Source organism: Micromys minutus, assembly GCF_963924665.1.
Source record: "Micromys minutus genome assembly, chromosome: 2".
NCBI classification, from domain to species: Eukaryota; Metazoa; Chordata; class Mammalia; order Rodentia; family Muridae; genus Micromys; species Micromys minutus.
In genome coordinates, this window is record NC_137971.1 from 67888567 (window position 1) to 67906637 (window position 18071).

The 18071-nt window shown below is 48.3% G+C and overlaps 1 protein-coding gene across 1 annotated transcript in view; it reads right to left on the reverse strand.

Moving 5' to 3' along the window:
• Positions 1–1052: 1052 nt before the first annotated feature.
• HTRA1 (HtrA serine peptidase 1) overlaps positions 1053–18071 on the reverse strand; it is a 46680-nt gene continuing 29661 nt past the window's right edge. Inside the window, exons 4-9 of the mRNA XM_080911456.1 lie at positions 7106–7300; positions 6619–6651; positions 4836–4950; positions 4430–4487; positions 2903–2998; positions 1053–1740 (exon numbers count right to left, since the gene is read on the reverse strand). Of these exons, the coding sequence (XP_080767582.1) occupies positions 1572–1740; positions 2903–2998; positions 4430–4487; positions 4836–4950; positions 6619–6651; positions 7106–7300 (666 nt within the window). The 3' untranslated portion in view covers positions 1053–1571. The remainder of the gene's footprint in view (positions 1741–2902; positions 2999–4429; positions 4488–4835; positions 4951–6618; positions 6652–7105; positions 7301–18071) is intronic.

The following is an 18071-nucleotide window of genomic DNA, read 5'->3' on the forward strand; positions in this document are numbered from 1 at the left end:
ACCCATTGTTCTAGTTGTAATCTGTTGTGTCCTCAGACATGCCGATTTCCTTTTACGATTTGCCAACTCCCAGTTTTTTTTCAGTGTGGGTGGCATGAACATTTAGATAAACATTTCCTCTACCCCCAGACAACACCTTCCCCAGTACATCTAAGGTTGACTGGAAAGCTCTGCCCCATTAAGAGACAGAACACAGAACTGCTAACACAGACATAGGACTGTTTGGATCCTTCCTAACTTGCCTGTATCATCAAAACCAGGAGCAGAAGGCAGGACCAGAACACAAGGACCAGAGATACCCCACACCAGCCCTGACATACACTTTGGCTAACTCCATCAAAGATCCTGCTATCTGGCCTTGCACAGCCTCTCCAGGTACTCCTAGTAAAGAAATTAAACTTATCTTTCCAGAGGCAGGACCACGGAGTTGATGCTGTTGATTCTTTGACCTTTGACACCATCTCCCACACTATCCCTCGGGTTAAAGTGACTCAGTGATTTGTTTGAGTGTGGCTGTCTGGGGGGAGGGGAGAAACCTGTCACTGTGGAGACTATACCTGTGAGAAGGGAGGCTGAAGGAGCCATGTCCAAAGTCTGGAGGATGGAGGCCTTGCTCTTATTTTGAACCCAGTAAGTGAGTCTGCATCAGGCATTACTGTGTCCTGGTCTAGCCTGGCTCTCTCAGGAGGAGCCCAGACTGCAGATGGCTTACATCTCTCCTGTTCCAGCTGTCCTCCATGCTTGGCTCACAGCAGGACAGATGCAAGGCCTTTTGGCACAGAGCCGAAGGCCAGGAAATCATTGCTGGCTGCATAAAGAATGAGATCCACACTCTCCTTAGTTTGACAAACCCCAGAGAAAAGTAGAACCGTCCATTCAGTGAGCCAGGGTGGCCAAACAGGGTTGGATAACACAGGCAAATCCCAAAGGGGGGTTTTGAAATAACTCTTAGGGCGGAGCACACTGTAGCTGAACTCGGAGCTTGCACTTACATAAAAGCCATTTCAAAAGGACTGTGGACAGGTGATTAAAAAAAGAAGCACACCGAAATCTAAGTATGAAGAAGTATTTTAATAGCTGAAACTCAAAGTCATTGTACTCTTGGTTCCAGGATTCCTAAGAGGCATTTTTTGGCCATCCCAGAAGCCAGGGTGACCCACCTGTGGTCTCGGGGCATCAATTTCAGCACTAGGAGGAAAAGTGTAAACACGCCCGAGACTGTGGCTGTGAGGACCCTCCTCTCACCTATGCATCCGTCAACTGCTCTAGTTGGACAACTTGGGCTAAGGGAAGGGACAAACGTTGACCACTTAAGCAGGAACAGCCCGAGCTTGTAAGAAAAAGCACGCTGCATACGTAGCATACAGAGGGCGGGGCTTCTGCCTGTGCACCTGCAACATTACATTTGTTTTGCCCGCAAACTATCAAGAAGGATTCTGTCGGCAGGGGTGCTCTCCGAACAAGCAAAATGTTGGACCAAAGTCCTGGGTGTCCTGCGTCGCCAGCTCAGCTCTCGCACGCCATCCCCTGGAGTCTTTGAGGGAAACATGAAGTCCGGCTCCCGCCTCTGCCTATGGGTCAATTTCTTCAGGAATTACCGTAATCACAATGTCTTCGTTGCCCCTGCGGACAACCATGTTCAGGGTGTTCTCCTTTTTGATGACATCACTGACATCATTGGCAGTGACCACAGACTGTCCATTGATGCTGATGATGACGTCATTTTCCTTGAGCCCCCCACTGAAACACAAAGGGAAACACGCTGTTAACATTTCCATTCCTCACAGTCATCAAGAAAGGCACAGCTTAAAACCCAAAAGCGCAGAACAAATGTGGGGCATGGTGAACTCATACGGAAATGACTTCAAGCAGAGAAGATGATATTTCCTGCCGAGATTTTTTTTTTAGGCCAAATCAATAATATCCCTTGTAGAAATGCCTATGAAATTCGTGTGAACTATGATCAATTGTCCTCAGAGGGGACAAGGAAACACCAGGTCCTATGACCACAGTCAATTTGCTAGTAAATGGCACTGTAATTGAGAAAGTGATTCTTCCAGAAATGTTGGATGCCTCTATTCCTCTGTGCTGTGGCTGAAACTTTAGTTCATACGTGACAGGGTCATTATGCTACTAAAGTCCGCCTTGTTCTCATACAAGTCTACAGACTTTTTCCACAAAGGGCCAGATGGAAAACAGCTTAAGCCTCACAGAGTATTTCGTCTCTTTGTCTTAGCTATTCATTTCTGCTGCAGCAGCATAAAAACTGCTCCAGACAAGATGTCATCTTGTCAGGGGACATGGCTGTGGTCTAATAAAACATGTGCAGATTTGCATTTCAGAGAATTTACAGTATCACAAAATAGTGTCATTTGGATTTTTTCCCAACCATAAAAAAAAATGCAAGAACTGATTTGTCTCAGCTCACAGGTCATCCACAAAGAGGCACCAGGCCACGTCTGGCCCTAGGACCTCAAGTACAGCTCTGCAGGGCAAACTACTGTCAAGGGGTCCAGGAAACAAGCCTAAGTTCTGGCTGAACTACTACTACTTTGATGTCATTGGGGTTGCTTCCCTCTACATATTGGCAGCTATGACTTCACTAGTCACAAATACAACTTCAGAAGGCTCTGCAAAGGATGAAGCTCTCTCTACAGTCAGGTTTCCTAGGGATTCCCAGCAAGCCCATTAATGAGTGCTCTTCCCCTGTGGATGACCCTAGAGATGACCCAAGAGAAGAAACATCATCTATGGAGAAGCCCTGAGCCCAAGGCAGTCAGGAGCCCTAGATGATAGAAGTGACAGACCTGCGTTGTCATCTGAGCCAGCACAAAAAACAGCACGCCCCCCTGACTCACAAACCACAGTGATTTCTGGGAAAAGGGGGTAATTTCACACTCACGCTTCTGCCGGGGTGTCGGGAATTACTTCAATGATATATGCTCCGGAGAGCACGTCCGGAAAGTCTCGGTGGCGGTCCTTCAGCTCTTTGGCTTTGCTGCTTAGGAAAAAAAAAAATGTGTTAATATTAACTTCCCATGGCCTTCTCTCTCGGGCCAACACTCAGCTCTCCCCAAATTCCCTTCTTAATCTCAACTTCAAGTCTTCTGAACCTGAACCTACTTGACCGTGACACATATAGAGGTTTTGGCACAACAAAACATTTATATGGAGGTCTGAGGACAACCTTAGCCCCTACCCTGCACCTTTTGAGATGGGGTCTCGTGTTTGCTGCTGTACACACTAGGCTAGCTGGCCTCCGATAGAGATTCTCCTGCTTACCTCCAATCTCCACTAAGACTATAGACACATACTTCTATGCCTGGCTTTACACAGGTCCTGGGGATTTGAACTTAGATCCTCATACTAACATAGTAAGCACTTTAGCCACTGAGCCAGCTCCCTATCCCCTGATTCTGCCTTAAAATGGCCTGCCTACCAGCATCAATGGTACTCTGTACTGTACGGGAGTGAGAAATGACTTTAAACAGCAGCACAGAACTATGGCTGTGACTGGTTGTCACTGCCAAAGCTGAGCTATACCTGGCTATACAGCAGGCACATCTACACTGCTAACCTCTTCCTAAAACTGAGGAGCATAGGAGGTTAGGGGAACAAGGCAGGAAGGTGGCTCCCATAGCCTAGCCTCCTTCCCCAGCCCTTCTGCTTCCAAAGGCAACCGGTGTGATTTCAGTCTCAGCACGCCGCCCCATGCTTGGCGACACTAAGACAAGTACCGTTTGTTCATAACCTGTATGGAATGTCTTAATATTCTGACAATTGAATAAAACAGTGCTATTAATACATCCTGCTCCTGGATGACTCTGACACACCAGTCAATCTGGTTTCCTGTATTTCATGAAGCCCCCCCCCCCCCGACATACACACACACACACACACACACACACACACACACACACACACACACGAACTCTTTCAGGTGTCATGAGCCTAGCAACCCCAAGTGGCAACTCCTACACTCAGGAAAACAAGTCCATCAGTCGTCAGCACCCCAAGGCAGGGCCTCCGCCAGCATTCCTGCAGCCACTCCCCTCACACTAGCATGCAGGGGAGGTCAGTGCTCCAGGCTGGGGCGGCCACTGGGGCAGGCACTGCAGAACTCCTGGAATGTGAGCTTCACCGGGACAAGTGGAAAGCGGCAGGCACAAAAGTGTGCAGGTTAGCCAGCTTTCTGCTCAGGCCTTCAGGGAGGAGGGTGGAGTCTTCCAGGCGGTCAGAAATGCAAAAACAAAGAGGCCCAAGTCTATACCCTCCCCTTCCCCGGGGCGACTTACTTTTAAGCAGAAACCACGAGGGCTAGAGGAAATTGTTTTCTACAAGAATGCCCATAAAGCCTTGTGAAGCCCAAGTTTATATAAATATAGGTCAGACATTTGTATTTCTATAGTTATGTGTCCTGTTTACCCACCTAGATGTAAGCGACATCATTCGGATCCCAATATACTTCTTCTTGGTGACAGCTTTCCCTGGTGTGTCAACAAAGGGACAAAAAAAAAAAGTCAGCCCAGTCCTCTGGAATATGGGGACAACTTGAGACAGAGGACCCCCAAAAACTGTAGTTTAGTCCTGGCCTCTCTTCGAAACATAGGGAAAACCTGTGGCATGACCCTTCATCACTAACCTCTACCGGTGTCTGGAACGAGACTCTTTTTGTTCAGTCTCCACCACCACCACCACCCTGGTAACACATTCACTCTCCGCTTGAGAGGCCTGATTTTAGAGACTATCATCTTTCCCTCTCCCAAGTCTTCAAGGGCCAGCTAGGCTTCTGGTGTAAACCTGCAGAGGTTCCCAGAATGCCCAGATCTAGTTACCTTTGGCCTGTCGATCGTGGGACTCGGTCAAGAACTTTTTTATCTTATCAGATGGAATTGCGAAGGAGATGCCCGCCGTCACCTTCAAGGTGTTGATCCCAATCACTTCACCATCCTGAAAAGCAAGGGGGCACGGCTCACTAACTCCAGGAGGGTTAGAGGCAGGCACAAGCTGGAAGGGAGCAGAAACTCTATAGGACAGGAGTCTTTGAAGTGTGTTGCCAGACATGGCTGGCGCCTCACACTGGCAAGTCCAGCATTCCAGAGTAGCCAAGATAGGATCACTGTGAGATTCTGGCCAGCCTGCGCTACAGTGTGAGGACTAGTTAAAAAAAAGAAAAAAGATTGAGAGGAAGATGCTATCTATCTTGACTGGTTATCCCACGCTCTACCCCACAAATGTGTACAATTAAAATAGTAATAAAAAAAAGAGGCGTGGGCTGAGAAGACAGCAACATGGTTAAGGCATCTGCCCTGCAAATGAAATCACTGTGAGGTTGGGATCCCCCAGGAAGTATATGCTATGTGTATGTGATGGCCTGCCTGTACTTCCAGCCTCAGAGGCAGAGGTGGGATCCCAGAAGAAAGCTGGCTAGAGCAACCATCTGCAGCACCCAGTTCTGGGTTCAACTGAGAGACCCTGCCTCACTGAGTAAGGAGAAAAGCAAATGAAGCAGTCTTCTCAACAACCCGGGCCTCCACAGGCACAAATACACACACGTGCATAGGTAACACCCTTCCTCTCCAGCGAGTGTGCGCACACACACTCATATACACAGGTACATGGGGGAGGGTATTTGGGCTGTGTCTGAGAATCGGGAGGGCTGGAAGGAGAAGGGCTGGGGATAAAGAGAAGAGACATTAGGGCGCCCGGGTAGTGCCACCCACACTCAGCTTTGGAAGGAGCAAAGAAGCTCCAGCTGGAAGCTAATCGTTGCCTTATTGCATATATGAAAATCCACAATATTTTCTCTTTTCATAGGAAGGGGGCTTACTGTATTGCTACGGTGGTTATCTGCCTTCCCTTCCCCTCCTATTTCCAATGACTGTAGTTGCTGGGTTGAGCCACAGGCTTTACTCCCAACAGCTGCCCCAAGGTATGACAAGAGCAAATAAAAATGTGGCTCTTCCCTAATTGGTTTCTGGTGGCCTGAAGCTATGCTGACAAAAAAGGACTCTGTGAAGGTTCAGTATAAACTGTTCCTGGTGTGTTTTGTACAAGTCGGCCCCTGACACCAAGGGGACCCAGCAGGATGTATCATTGGGTGGCCTCAATTTTATACTCTCTCATACAACCCCCAAGCTCTGGCATTCTGTGACCTCAAGCCTTCAACTTTATACCGAAATACTGAAGTCTAGGTTAAGTGAGACATCTGTGAGCAAACTGGTGGTTCCCCATCATACCCACAGGCATCTAGGGAGAGTTCTGGCATGGATACGAGCCAGGCCAGCTCATCCCTACCCAACTGCCCCAACCACCCACAAGGCTGAAGGTACCTTTCTGCAGCTGGCAGTACTGCAAGGACTTCCAGTCCCCTTTCTGCCTAGAGTGGGCTTGAACTCCACAGCATCTACCTGTGGCTTGAAACACTAGAGTGTCCTCTGACCTTACTGCTCCCAGAAAGGGCCGGGGTGGGGGGGAGGGGAGGGAAGGTGCAAAGGAACAACATTCATATAACTGACTATGAAGCTGACTACTTGTTCTGACAAGCTCATATCCAAAAAGGAAGAAAGGCATGCCCACAGACGAAACAAACACAGCATAGGTACTGGAAGGCCTTACCAGGTTTACTAATGGGCCTCCGGAGTTTCCATACTGAAAAGGAACAGAAAGGGAAAGGTTAGCTTTGTGTCACACCAACTCCTAATCAATGTCTCTGCCCAGATTTCAAAATGATGTAGAAGCAGCTGGTCGGGGGCTTCCCCGGGCTTTGCCTCTGATCACCTAATATTTAACTGAGACAAAGGATCTTGGCCGTTTTCACAAAGCTTGGGATGCACCATAGTGAAATGATTTAGTTCTGAGACCACTGTGAGAAGCTAACCCCACTTTTACCTCCTCCTCGGATGAGACGGGCTACCCACTCGCTTCAGGACCCCATAGTCTGTGCAGCTCCAAGTGGGTCGTTCCCCCTAACACCTAACACCAGAATGTCACAGACATTCTGGAAATTCATGCGGACTGCAAGAAGGTTTGGGGATAATAAGCAGAGCTTCCTCTGGTGAAAACTTGTCCCCAGCCCAGCAGGTAGAGGGGGCAGAGGGCTCACATTGATGATAGCGTCTGTCTGGATGTAATCCATATCGGAGTTCCGGAGCCCCAGCTCTTTGCCGCCTCGCTGGGTGGTGCTGACAATCCCAGTGGTGACTGTGTTCTGAAGAGAAAAGGGGCTTCCGATGGCGACCACAAATTCTCCCGGTCGCAGCTCTGAGGAGCGGCCAAGCAGCAGGACCGGGAGCTTTCCCTGTAAGCACAAAGGGACTTGTTGCTGCCCCATGGCTCAGCAAGCTGGATAATTCAAATATGGAGGACCAAGAGCAGTCTTGGTCCCTAGGGACTGAGCTTGGGGTGGACACTCCTCTCCTGAGGGCCAAGGCCCTACCATAATCCACACACGGGCCCTTAGTGAGTCAATGAAACAGAAGACACCTGTGCCAAGGAAAATTCGGAAAGGTGATGGACCGTTTCTAGGTCTCACATCTTGGAACTAACTCTCTGTGCAGCTGGACAGAGGACGAGGGGAGACAACCTAAATTTAAGACGTGAAGATCCAAGTCTGAGACAGGGATCCTGAGCCCATGTGCCTTAGGGGAAGCAAAGAACCATGGGTCTACTTTCCCAGGAGCATAGCCTTCCTGAGGCCTGGGATGTGGAGAGCCCTGAGGCAGAAACTCACACTGACTTCCTCGTGCAGCCCAGTGGTGTGAGGCACAAGAACAAGCAGGACCCAAATGGTGGACTGTCTCTCCTATGCACACTGAGAAAGTCCCTATCACTACATCTGCTCCCTGCTTATGCAGGCTGAGGATTCAGCTGAAGACATCCCATGACCCACACCCTGATACTGGGCAGAGTCAGAAGCCCTAAATAACTCCTCCGAACAAGATAGGACCATGGAGGTTGAAGGGCTGGGGAAAATGGCTGGAGGCTGTCTTCTTCCATTAAGATGGCCCTGGTCCTGCTTCCTTCTTCCCACATTGCCCAGAAATCCTGAACTTTCTATGCATTGTTCATGGAGTCAAAAGAAAAAAGAAAAAGCTAGTCCTGGCTGTTTGCTAATGGAAACTATCTATATTAATCCACACTGAAAAATAATAAGCTATCAAAAAAAAAAAAAAAAAAAAAGCCAGAAAGCCAGTGTGGGTGGAGGTGGGATACTGGGATGGCCAGTCCAAACAGGAGACTTTCCCCTCTGCAAAGAGAACTGAACTGCTGGTGAGCTCAGACAATTGTCTGGCAGACAAGGGAGGCCCCAGGTCCTGGGTGAGTTGAGCTACAACAGAGATTTAACTGTACTCATCTACCCCACAGCACAAAGACACAGATTTGAAACACACACACACACACACACACACACACACACACACACACACACACACACACAGCCAGTAAGACCAATACTATCTAAGAAAACTCATGTAGGAAGACAGAGCACAAGTTCTCAGCAGCGAGGAGGCTGAGAAGCTGCACCTCTTGGCTCTCAAACAACCGCAGAGCACCAGCCATCTGTAGCTCAGGCAAGGACCAGGCTGCCGAATTGAAATTCTGCAGGACAAGCATGGGCTCCTCGTCTGAGAAGTAGGAATAAGACAGCCTACCAATCTCACTGGTCTCTCGTGATGATGATTTAGGATAGCAATGAATTAGGAGCTCTCTTGAATCAGCCTGCATTGCCAGTGGATCAACTCTCTACTAGCATTCAAATCCCTGAAAACCCAATGAAGGATTCCAGCAACTGTGTTGTGACAAGCCAGGGTATGTCACCTTTCCAGACACAATTCCACACTGGCTATGACCCTTCTACTTTAAGGTCACCTGAGGCCGGAGCCTATGGCATTCCCTACGCAGACCCACTCAGCATCCAATGGCACGAAGCAAGCTCAGCGCGACATGTTTATCCTGGGTGGGCGCCAACAGTCCCTGCCAGCAAGCTCTGCCAAGAATGACCTCAGCAATCACGGCAGGGTGGGGCAGAGTCTGGCTGCTGATGTGTGCTGGCCACACTGGGGGAGGCCCACCAGGACGGTACCATTCCTTTGGGGTATGGGGGCTGGCTGGAAATACCGTCTTTGAAGCTTCAGGGAAAATTGTGAAGGACAGGCAAGAGAGGTGACTACAGCCTGCAGCAGGTTGGCCTGGACATCCGAGGAAGCAGATTTACACAGATAAGAGTCACACCTAGACATGAGCAGTAGGGGCTAGATCAGGTCTGAGGTAAGAGCCGATGTGGGAATCTTTATCAGAATCTGGTTGTAACACCCTTCAGCCACTGCCTCTACCTGTTAGGAGGAGAACTGGAGATGCAGGCTTTTAAGCCCCACAGCCTTTAGATAGCAGGGACCTAATGACACCCTGTCCAGTGCTGCTGTCTCAAGTCTGAGCTTAGGTCTGGAGGATGCTAGAATGGAGATAAATGTTTGAGAGAAAGCTGTGTGGATGGACGGTAGAGCCTCTACAACAGCAGGAGCTGGAGGCCTCTGTGCTATAGAACACTGAGAAAACATGCCAGGCTCAAGAGCAATGGCCTCATCCACTGTCACCAAGGTGCCCATATTGGGCTTAGACAAGGGAACACCAATGATGAGAGTACATAGGGGTTCCATGTGACCACCCTGTCACACACACCCAGGTGGGCAGTCCCAATGAGCATGTCTCCTTAAATACATATTATAAATCACAAAGGGTGACGGTGAATAAAAAACTAAACAGGCAGACACATAAGGACAGGGTAAGGAGAAGAATGTCACAGTCTCAAGTCTCCGTTTATAGGAAAGGAACAAACTTCCCTGCTAGATGACAAAGCACCTTCAGGGCAATCTGATGATTTGGGGGCATAACTCTCTCTCACACACACTATTTTACAGATATGAAAACTGAGGTTCAAGATGGAGGAGCTTCTCTCAGCCACAAGAAGCCGGGTTAAGCGGGGGAACCAGTTCCTAGCCGTAGGCCTCCATCCCTGTAAGGCAGGAGTTCTAATTGCCGGACTCCAATTATAGCCAGAAATCCCTGTGTGAGAGAGTGAGGTGGTGCCGGGGTGGCGGCCAAGCCAGATTTACAGCTCCATGAGGTCAAGCTGTCTTAAGGGGCCCTTCTGGCCCTTACTCCCTGCAGGTGCTGGCTGTCTGAGAGCCTCAGGCTCACCAGCCTTACTTAGGTCCAAACGGGGCTCATTCTCAGCCACAATCCTCACCCAGTCCTGTCTGCTCAGTAGCTAAGCTTTCACTGGCCAAATTCCTACTCAGTAATTGAGCTTTTAATTCTATCCCTGTCTAGACAGCCACACGCTTAGGGGGGACAGAGGAGATGAAATGTATGTGCATGGCTGGAAGGCACAGCCACGCTGCAGCCTTGACCTGCGGGCACCCTGCCACACTTTGGGGTTCCTGCTCTGTGTCCACAGGCTGCTTCCCGTGTGCCCACATCAAAGCCGTCTCTGGGCTCCTGACTGCAGACGCTCTGTCTGGGGCTCCCTTTGAAGCAATGCCAGCCACAGGCCATCCAAGAGACCAACTCTTTTCCCAACAGCCACGTCCCACATCCCCCCATCCATCAACTCAAAGCTCCCCTAAGAAATAAACAGGGCAAACATTGGTCCTAATAGTTGCAAAGGCTGGGGAGAAGGCAGGGACCCACCACTCTGTCCCTGTTGTCCTCGATGCTGGGGAGACATGAAAAGGCAACCTGTGGGCATAATGAAGTCATGGGATGGAAAGATGGCTCTGAAGCTTCGTATCATAAAGCCAAGGAGGAGCCCTTAGCCTCTACCAGGAGGACCAGCAGCTTTCTGGGGTGTGGGATATGCACAGTCAGTCTCCCAGAGTGAGTTCTCACCAGGCTGAGGGGAAGCCTGAGAGGCCAGCATAAGGAGGAAGATGAATAACCACCATAACTTCAGGGCACTGCCTGAGGCTCCATGGTATCATCAGAGTCATGAGAGAGACTAGAGAAAGAGAAGAATTCCTAGGGACCAGGAAGACGGCTCAGCAGCCAGGTGACCCAAGTTCCACTCCTAGAATCCCCCACAAAAAAGTCACGTATGGTGCCACATATCTCCTTCTTCGAGATGAGAGGCAGAAACAGGAGACACAGCAGCAGTTCAGAGACCAGTTGGCCTGGATAATTAGATGCAGGGCAATGGCAGAAACAAGAGAGATCTTAAACAAGGTGTGTCTTAAGTTTCTATTGTTGTGAAGAGACACCATGACCAGGGAAACTCTTATTAAAAAAGAAAAAGTTAATTGGGACTGGCTTACACTTTAGATATTTAGTCCATTATTATCATGGTGGCAAGCATGGTGGTGTGCAGGCATGCAGGCAGACCTAGTGCTGGTGAAGTAGCTGGGAGTTCTACGTCTGGATAGGCAGGCAGCAGGAAGAGAGAGTGACACTAGGCCTGGCTTAAGCATCTGAAACCTCAAAGCCCGCCCTCTGTGACACACTCCAACAAGGTCACACCTACTTCACATCTCCAATATTGACACTCTCCTTGGGGGCCATTTTCATTCAAAACACCACAAGGTGAAAGATAAGAGCTGGCACCAAAAAGCTCTCCTCTAACCTCCATGTACACACTTACACACACGTGTACACATGTGACCACACATGAACCCATAATTCCCAGGTTATAGGCACAATGTCACCTGAATAGGGGGCAAATAACCCAAAGGACAGTGCCACTGGCCTTGGACATAAGACTCCAATCTTCTACTGCCCACATAAATAACTAAAAACAAGCCATAGACTGGATGCTAATTGTGAAGCAGGTTGAGGCCTTGGTCCATAGGGTGGTTCTAAAAGGGTCTTCCTCATTAGTTAAATTATCACCACCATCCAAGCAGACCCAGGGGTTTCAGTTTCAGGACAGAAAGTGAACCTGAGAGGGGACAGTCTCAACAAATTGTCTTCCCAGTACCTGGCATGGGACTTCAAGGACCAACATATCCAGTCCAGCTCTCTGGGCTTCCTGTCTGCTGGGCAGAGCATGGAAGAACCACCAAGGCTCAAGAGGAAAAAGAAATAAAGACCATTCCCTTGCTGTGAGCAACTGGGCTCAGAACTGTTTATACTAGTTAAGCACAGAGTAATGCTGTAAGGCCCTGTGTCTGTCTCACATGCAAGGAACACTAAGTGAAATCCAAAGCAGACACAGCCATGTGTCTGAGGCCAGGGTTGTACCAGGACTGAGAAAAGGGAGAAGTACTTTCTGAGGTAAATTGGGAGTGGGTTCGACCACGGTGGCCGGGCTTCAAAAACTGAAGGACAACATTAAGAACCAAGCACATCCTCCTTTCAACCTCAGTGTGTTCTCAGTCCAGATACCACACAAGGACAAGAAGGTGTCCGCTAGCCACATGACTCCTCAGAAGAACAGAGAGATCAAGTACGATAGCTCATCAGGAAAAAGCAGCCCGGGTTCCATCCCCATGAAAGGTTCCACAATATGTGGGCTGTGACATGTGTCTCAGCTGAGTCAGGATGCAGGTGACTGAGCAAAGCCACAGCAGACAAGCTCACTCCTGGGTTACTTCACACAAGTGCTTCCTCCTGTTCTATTGCACAGGAATTGTGTCTGTGGGACACACAGGGCAGGCTTGTACATGATGGGTGTGTGTGTGTGTGTGTGTGTGTGTGTGTGTGTGAGAGAGAGAGAGAGAGAGAGAGAGAGAGAGAGAGAGAGAGAGAGAGAGAGAGATCAACCCCCCTTCCCACACAAGTTTTGGTAATAGATTTATTCCAAGCATTCTCACCAGCCCACCACCCAGTCTGCAGATGCTCTGGGCACAAAGCTGACCAATGATGAGAAAGGAAATGATCTATGCACAGAGAGAGGGGGACAGCGGCCAGTGGAACAGAACAAAGCAGTGACAGAGGAATTTAAGAACCATGACAGAGAGACTAGGTGGAGCTCGGGTAGTCTTACCTAGCATGTCCAAGACCTTGTATTCCATCCCCAGCACAAGGAAATACAAAACAAACAAACAAACAAAAAAAACAACCAACCGTCATATGGACCAGCCAACACGAGCTGAGCTAGTAGTTGTCAGGTAGAGGGCTGGCCTAGCTTTGATCTCATGGTATCTTTTGGGGAATCTGTCTTACCCTCAGCCACACCCTTATAAGCTCGGCCTTGGCTTCAGGGTATGTGCTGTAGGTCTCATTGTGAAAAGAAGATGAACTCTAACTGCCAGAACTCCTCAGAGCAGGAAATTCAAGCCCCTGCTAAATGACAGCTCATTTGGGCTTGAGATCCAACATCAAACAAGCTGGTGCCAAAGAAAGATGAGGCAAAACATGTTCACATACACCCAGACTTCTAGTGTCAAAGGAGAAGCAGACATGTGGGTTTGGGACGAGTCCTGTATTTTTTAAAATGTATTATTTGTGTGGGGGGGGGATATATGTTGGTCAAAGGACATCTTGATGGGGTCAGTTCTCTTGTCCTACCTTTGCATGGGCTCTGGAATCACAGTCAGATCATTAGTCATGTACCTTTCCCCACTGAGCCACCTCTCTGGTCCTGGGTCTTATATTAACTCAGTCTGTTCCTTGATTGATTTCCCTGGATCTTACATTTCCCTCCTCCAAGAATAAAGGAGTTGAGTCAGTTATGATGATTAGGGCTCTTTCCAGATGTGGCTGTTGCTAAGAATTCCATTAGCAGTACTTAAGCGGATAAAAACAGAAAGGTAGCAGGGGGCCTCAAATTGCCTACAGCTCTCAATTCAGTCTCAAGATCACTGCAGCATCGTAAGTATCACATGGACAGAGGTCTGGAATCCGTGAGCTGGTCATTTGGCCAGCCATCCTCCAGCAAGGACAGCAGAAAGCCAGGTCCCCTCACCTGCTCGGCTGCCGACACCAGCCCGCTCACCTTGTCCCCTGAAGCTTAAAGAGAAAATCAATTAAATGAACCAACAAAGCCAAAATGAAGGGAAAGTTGCCCATCTTTAAAAAAACAAAAATAAAAACAAACAAACTAATGATCCAAGTCAATCATCTGCTTTTCTCCTTGGAGAAGTACGACAGGTTCCTCGGTCGCAAAAGTATTTTTGTTGCTGAGCCCGCAGTTTTCTGTGTCTTCCAGCTGCCCGCCCGGCACACTCCAGTTTAGGGCTGGGGCTCTCAGGCTGGGCCTCATGTTGGCTGAAGTTTTCATCAAAGGCTAATGTTGCAGCCACTGGCTGCAAGTCAACTGAGTCATTCAACATGCCTTCTGGAAACAGTTGTGTGTCAGACGTTTTCTTTAAAACCGCCGCAGTAGGGGAACTGTGTATCCCCATACCCAGGAAGAAGAAAGCAGAGGGGGCTTAGGGAAAGGGGATGTTACCAGCCAAGAACTTGCCTAAAGGAGAAAGGAACAGAGTTCCAGCACATGACCAGCAAAGGTGGTAGAACCATGGGCTTTGGACCAGGTGAGCCAAAGCTTTGCTGAGGACCAGGTATTGCATCTACAGGACAATGTGAAATAAAACACGGCCCCAGGTTCATAGGATCTTTATACACACACACACACACACACACACACACACACACACACACACACACATATATATACTCTCCCTGTATCTTAAGGGTCTGTATTTACTTTGGTTCTTGAAGAACAAAGACATTCCAATTGGCCTCATCACCCAGCACTTTGCCACCTACCTATATAATCTCCACACAGTACCAACTGGGGTAGGGAAGCACAGCCTGGCATCTCTCCTTCCCAAGGCCCACCCCAGAGATGATGGATAACCTCCAGGGCGTTGGCATCACCATCTCTATGTGTACCTATGGGATATGTTGGGTCCCTAAACTAGAGCAGAAGTTTTCCCTTGCCTGGTGATCCATGGGACAAGCCATTAGTCTGTCACCCCAAGCCACGTATAACTCCCTGCCTAAGATCTGTGCAGTATGACAAGAACCCCAACGCCCATGCCTCTTTTGGACACAAGATGTCTTCAAGGCATGGGATAGAGTTACAATCACCACACAGACAAAGAAGGGAGACAGGCAGGGTTAGAAGTCCCTGTAGCACAGTAATGGGAAGACCAGGAGCTATAATGAGGAGGTAGAATCACCTGGGCCAAGGCTCCAAGCCCACTGAGCACACACAATTGTCCCATTGAGAATCTAGGACAAGACACAAATTCAAAGATCAAATTGGGACGGTGGCCTCAGAGCATAAAACCTCTCTGAGGCCAGGAGTTATAAAAGCACAAATCACATGCACATAAAGTCATCTGCCAAGTGGACCAAGAGTGAGATGCCTAGAATTTAGATTAAAGAAGAGGCTATGAGTGAAGGCACGATCAAGTGTAGAACCTTGACAGAGTCAAGGATGCCTGTGGTGAATGAAAAGATGTGACCTAGGAGCTAAACAGCTAAGGCAGGAGGGACCTGCTTCATGGGTACTGACCACCAATGTATACAGGCTCATGAGATTGGTGTCACCAGCATCAATTTCCCCATTGGACATGCTATTGGTATCTAGAGATGCAGGACACATGAGAAGCTGGTTGGAAGGGAGATGGAAGAAGTGAGAGAGATAAAGGGAGACCAGAGGAGAGGGAGAGCTCAGGAGGCAAAAGAAGAGAAAGAATGTAAACACTAAAGTGCAACCTCCTTCCTCCTCACTGTTTATAAACACCACCATAATATTTAGTCTCCTGCGAGATATATCAAGAAATGTTCGCTGTTCCAAATATCCTCTTGTTCTGTTTTTGACCACAAAATGTCAACAGCTCTATAGGGGAGCCAAAAGCCACACGTATTCCATGACACCCACAGGAGAAGAAACAGGATTCTGGTCAGATCTTCTAGATGCATCAACCCATTTGGCCACCAACCTCAGCATAGCTGCTATAGCTGTGTCCCATCAAGACAGATGCTCAATAAATCAATGAACAAGCTTAAAAGATCCATTAGACTCTTAGCAAGGGAGTAGAGGAAGGGGGACAATCCTCATTAGCAAAGGCCCAGCATTTTGGCCATGGTAACTGACCTGAAAAGCCTTGGCAGTTTGGAGTTACCTGTAAAGTGTTCTTGCTATGAGATTCCAGTGTCTTGTGTAACTAGTGTCTTGTCAATTAGTTTGTCAGACCAATCAGTCTTCAATCTACCACAAGGTCTTTCCTTTCCATGTGTCCAGATAATTAAGAGCCTTTTTCATGCTGAGCCTCTCAGGAAATTTAGGTGCCTAGACAGCCTTGAAAGTTCCCAGAGCAGACCAGCAAGACGCTTAGACGATACAAAGAGATACCAGCTAACTAGAGACATGGCCTTGAGTTTTAGAAGTTTTCATAAACTCGCTGGTAAATGCCTGTTAGCTCATAGTCCAAGATACAGATCATCCAGGCTGGGCAGGAAAGGAAACTAAGTAGCTTCACCAATCATTTCCTACTGTCCCCATGGCTGGCTCAAGGCAGCTCATCTCACCTGGACCATCCCTTCTGCCAATAAGCTTCTGGACCACACCACTTATGGAAGCCCAGCCTCTGGCAGATTCTTGCCCTTTTCCCCTTTGTCTTCTTCCCTCCACCTCACTCCTGTCCCTCATACTAATCTTCAGCTCCATGACTTGTGTCCACTGTTGCTATGTGTAGACATGTAAGTGTATACGTATATATGTGCATATCTATATACGTAAAGTTGGTTGGAGCTTTGCTCCATCCACTAAATGTGTGTATGTATATGTACGCATATATGTAAAGTGGTTGGAGCTTGTAGAAACTTGTTTCATCGACCATAAATGCATGCACATACCCGAGTTCCCTCACCCTTTCTGGCAGCCCCAGGGAGCTTCTTGCCAGCTCCACAGAATCAAGCTTTGTTCCCTCAGAGGAAAGTCTACACCCCACCTCAGTTTACCCTGGATGTCTAAGCAGACCTAACACCAAGACAGGTGTCCAATAGCACATAAGACACAGCAAATGAAAAGGGGCTTAAAGTTGGATAGTAACCTGCAAAACATCTTGTAATTCTAGTAAATTCCTGTTTACCAACACCACAGAGAAATGACGGACTTAACACCCCTCTCGACTCAGTTAGGCAAAAGGCTCGTTTGCACAGAATCGAACTCCTCCCGGAAGAAAGACAAATGAAGTCGGAGTCACCGTCTGCACTTCCTTGGTGCTTCACTGAGCTCTGTGCTTTCTCACACGCCCAGACACTTGCTGCTCCCTCAGAATCAGGATTCTATTTGTCACTAGTGCTGGTAAAATCTCACTATGAAGCACTGGAAACCAAATGTCTGGCTTCCCTTGCCGTATGGTCTCCAGGCCAAGTATGCAACTTCATTAGTACGGAATGAAAGCGGTCGTAGACCATATAAATGTGCAGGCATGGGTGTGTTCTGATAAAACTGTTTACAAAAAAAAGATGGGGGTCAGATATGGACCAGAGGCCACCGGTAGCCAATCTACACTAACACACAGACATGCTCACAACAGTCAGATATATCTGATTATGTCTCCCCTAGATGAGAAAGACAGGGAGACTCCCAGTGACCGGAGACTTGCTTTGCCTGAACCATTGCATCCTTCTGATTCCCTGCAAAGGGTGCCAAGGAGAAAAAAAGCCATTGCCATATTAAGAGAAAAATGGAGCCAAAGAATTTCCTCAACCATCAACGAAGTTCTTGAAATGGGGCCAGAGAACACACAGGGCTCCAGTTCTGAGTCTGGGGAAGTGAAATATTTTCACATGCTAAAATGACTACAGTCAGAACAATAAGGAGTCGTGCAGTCATTGGCTTCTGGACTGAGGACTTGCACTGCAGAACAAAAGCCACCTCCACGTCCCTGTCTGCACTTTTTCCTTCCTGAAATATTGATGCTCGCCTGACTATAAAAAAAGGTAAAAATCAATCAAGTAATAGGAGCTTTGCACGGCAACAGGATCCGTGGCATCTCTGACAGCTGCAGCAGAAGCCCTTCTTGTTCTCAGAGAGAAGACCACAAAAAGAGCAGCAAGAGGAAGCACCGAAAAGCATCCAAAATAGACATACACAAAAATTTGGGGCAGTGCAT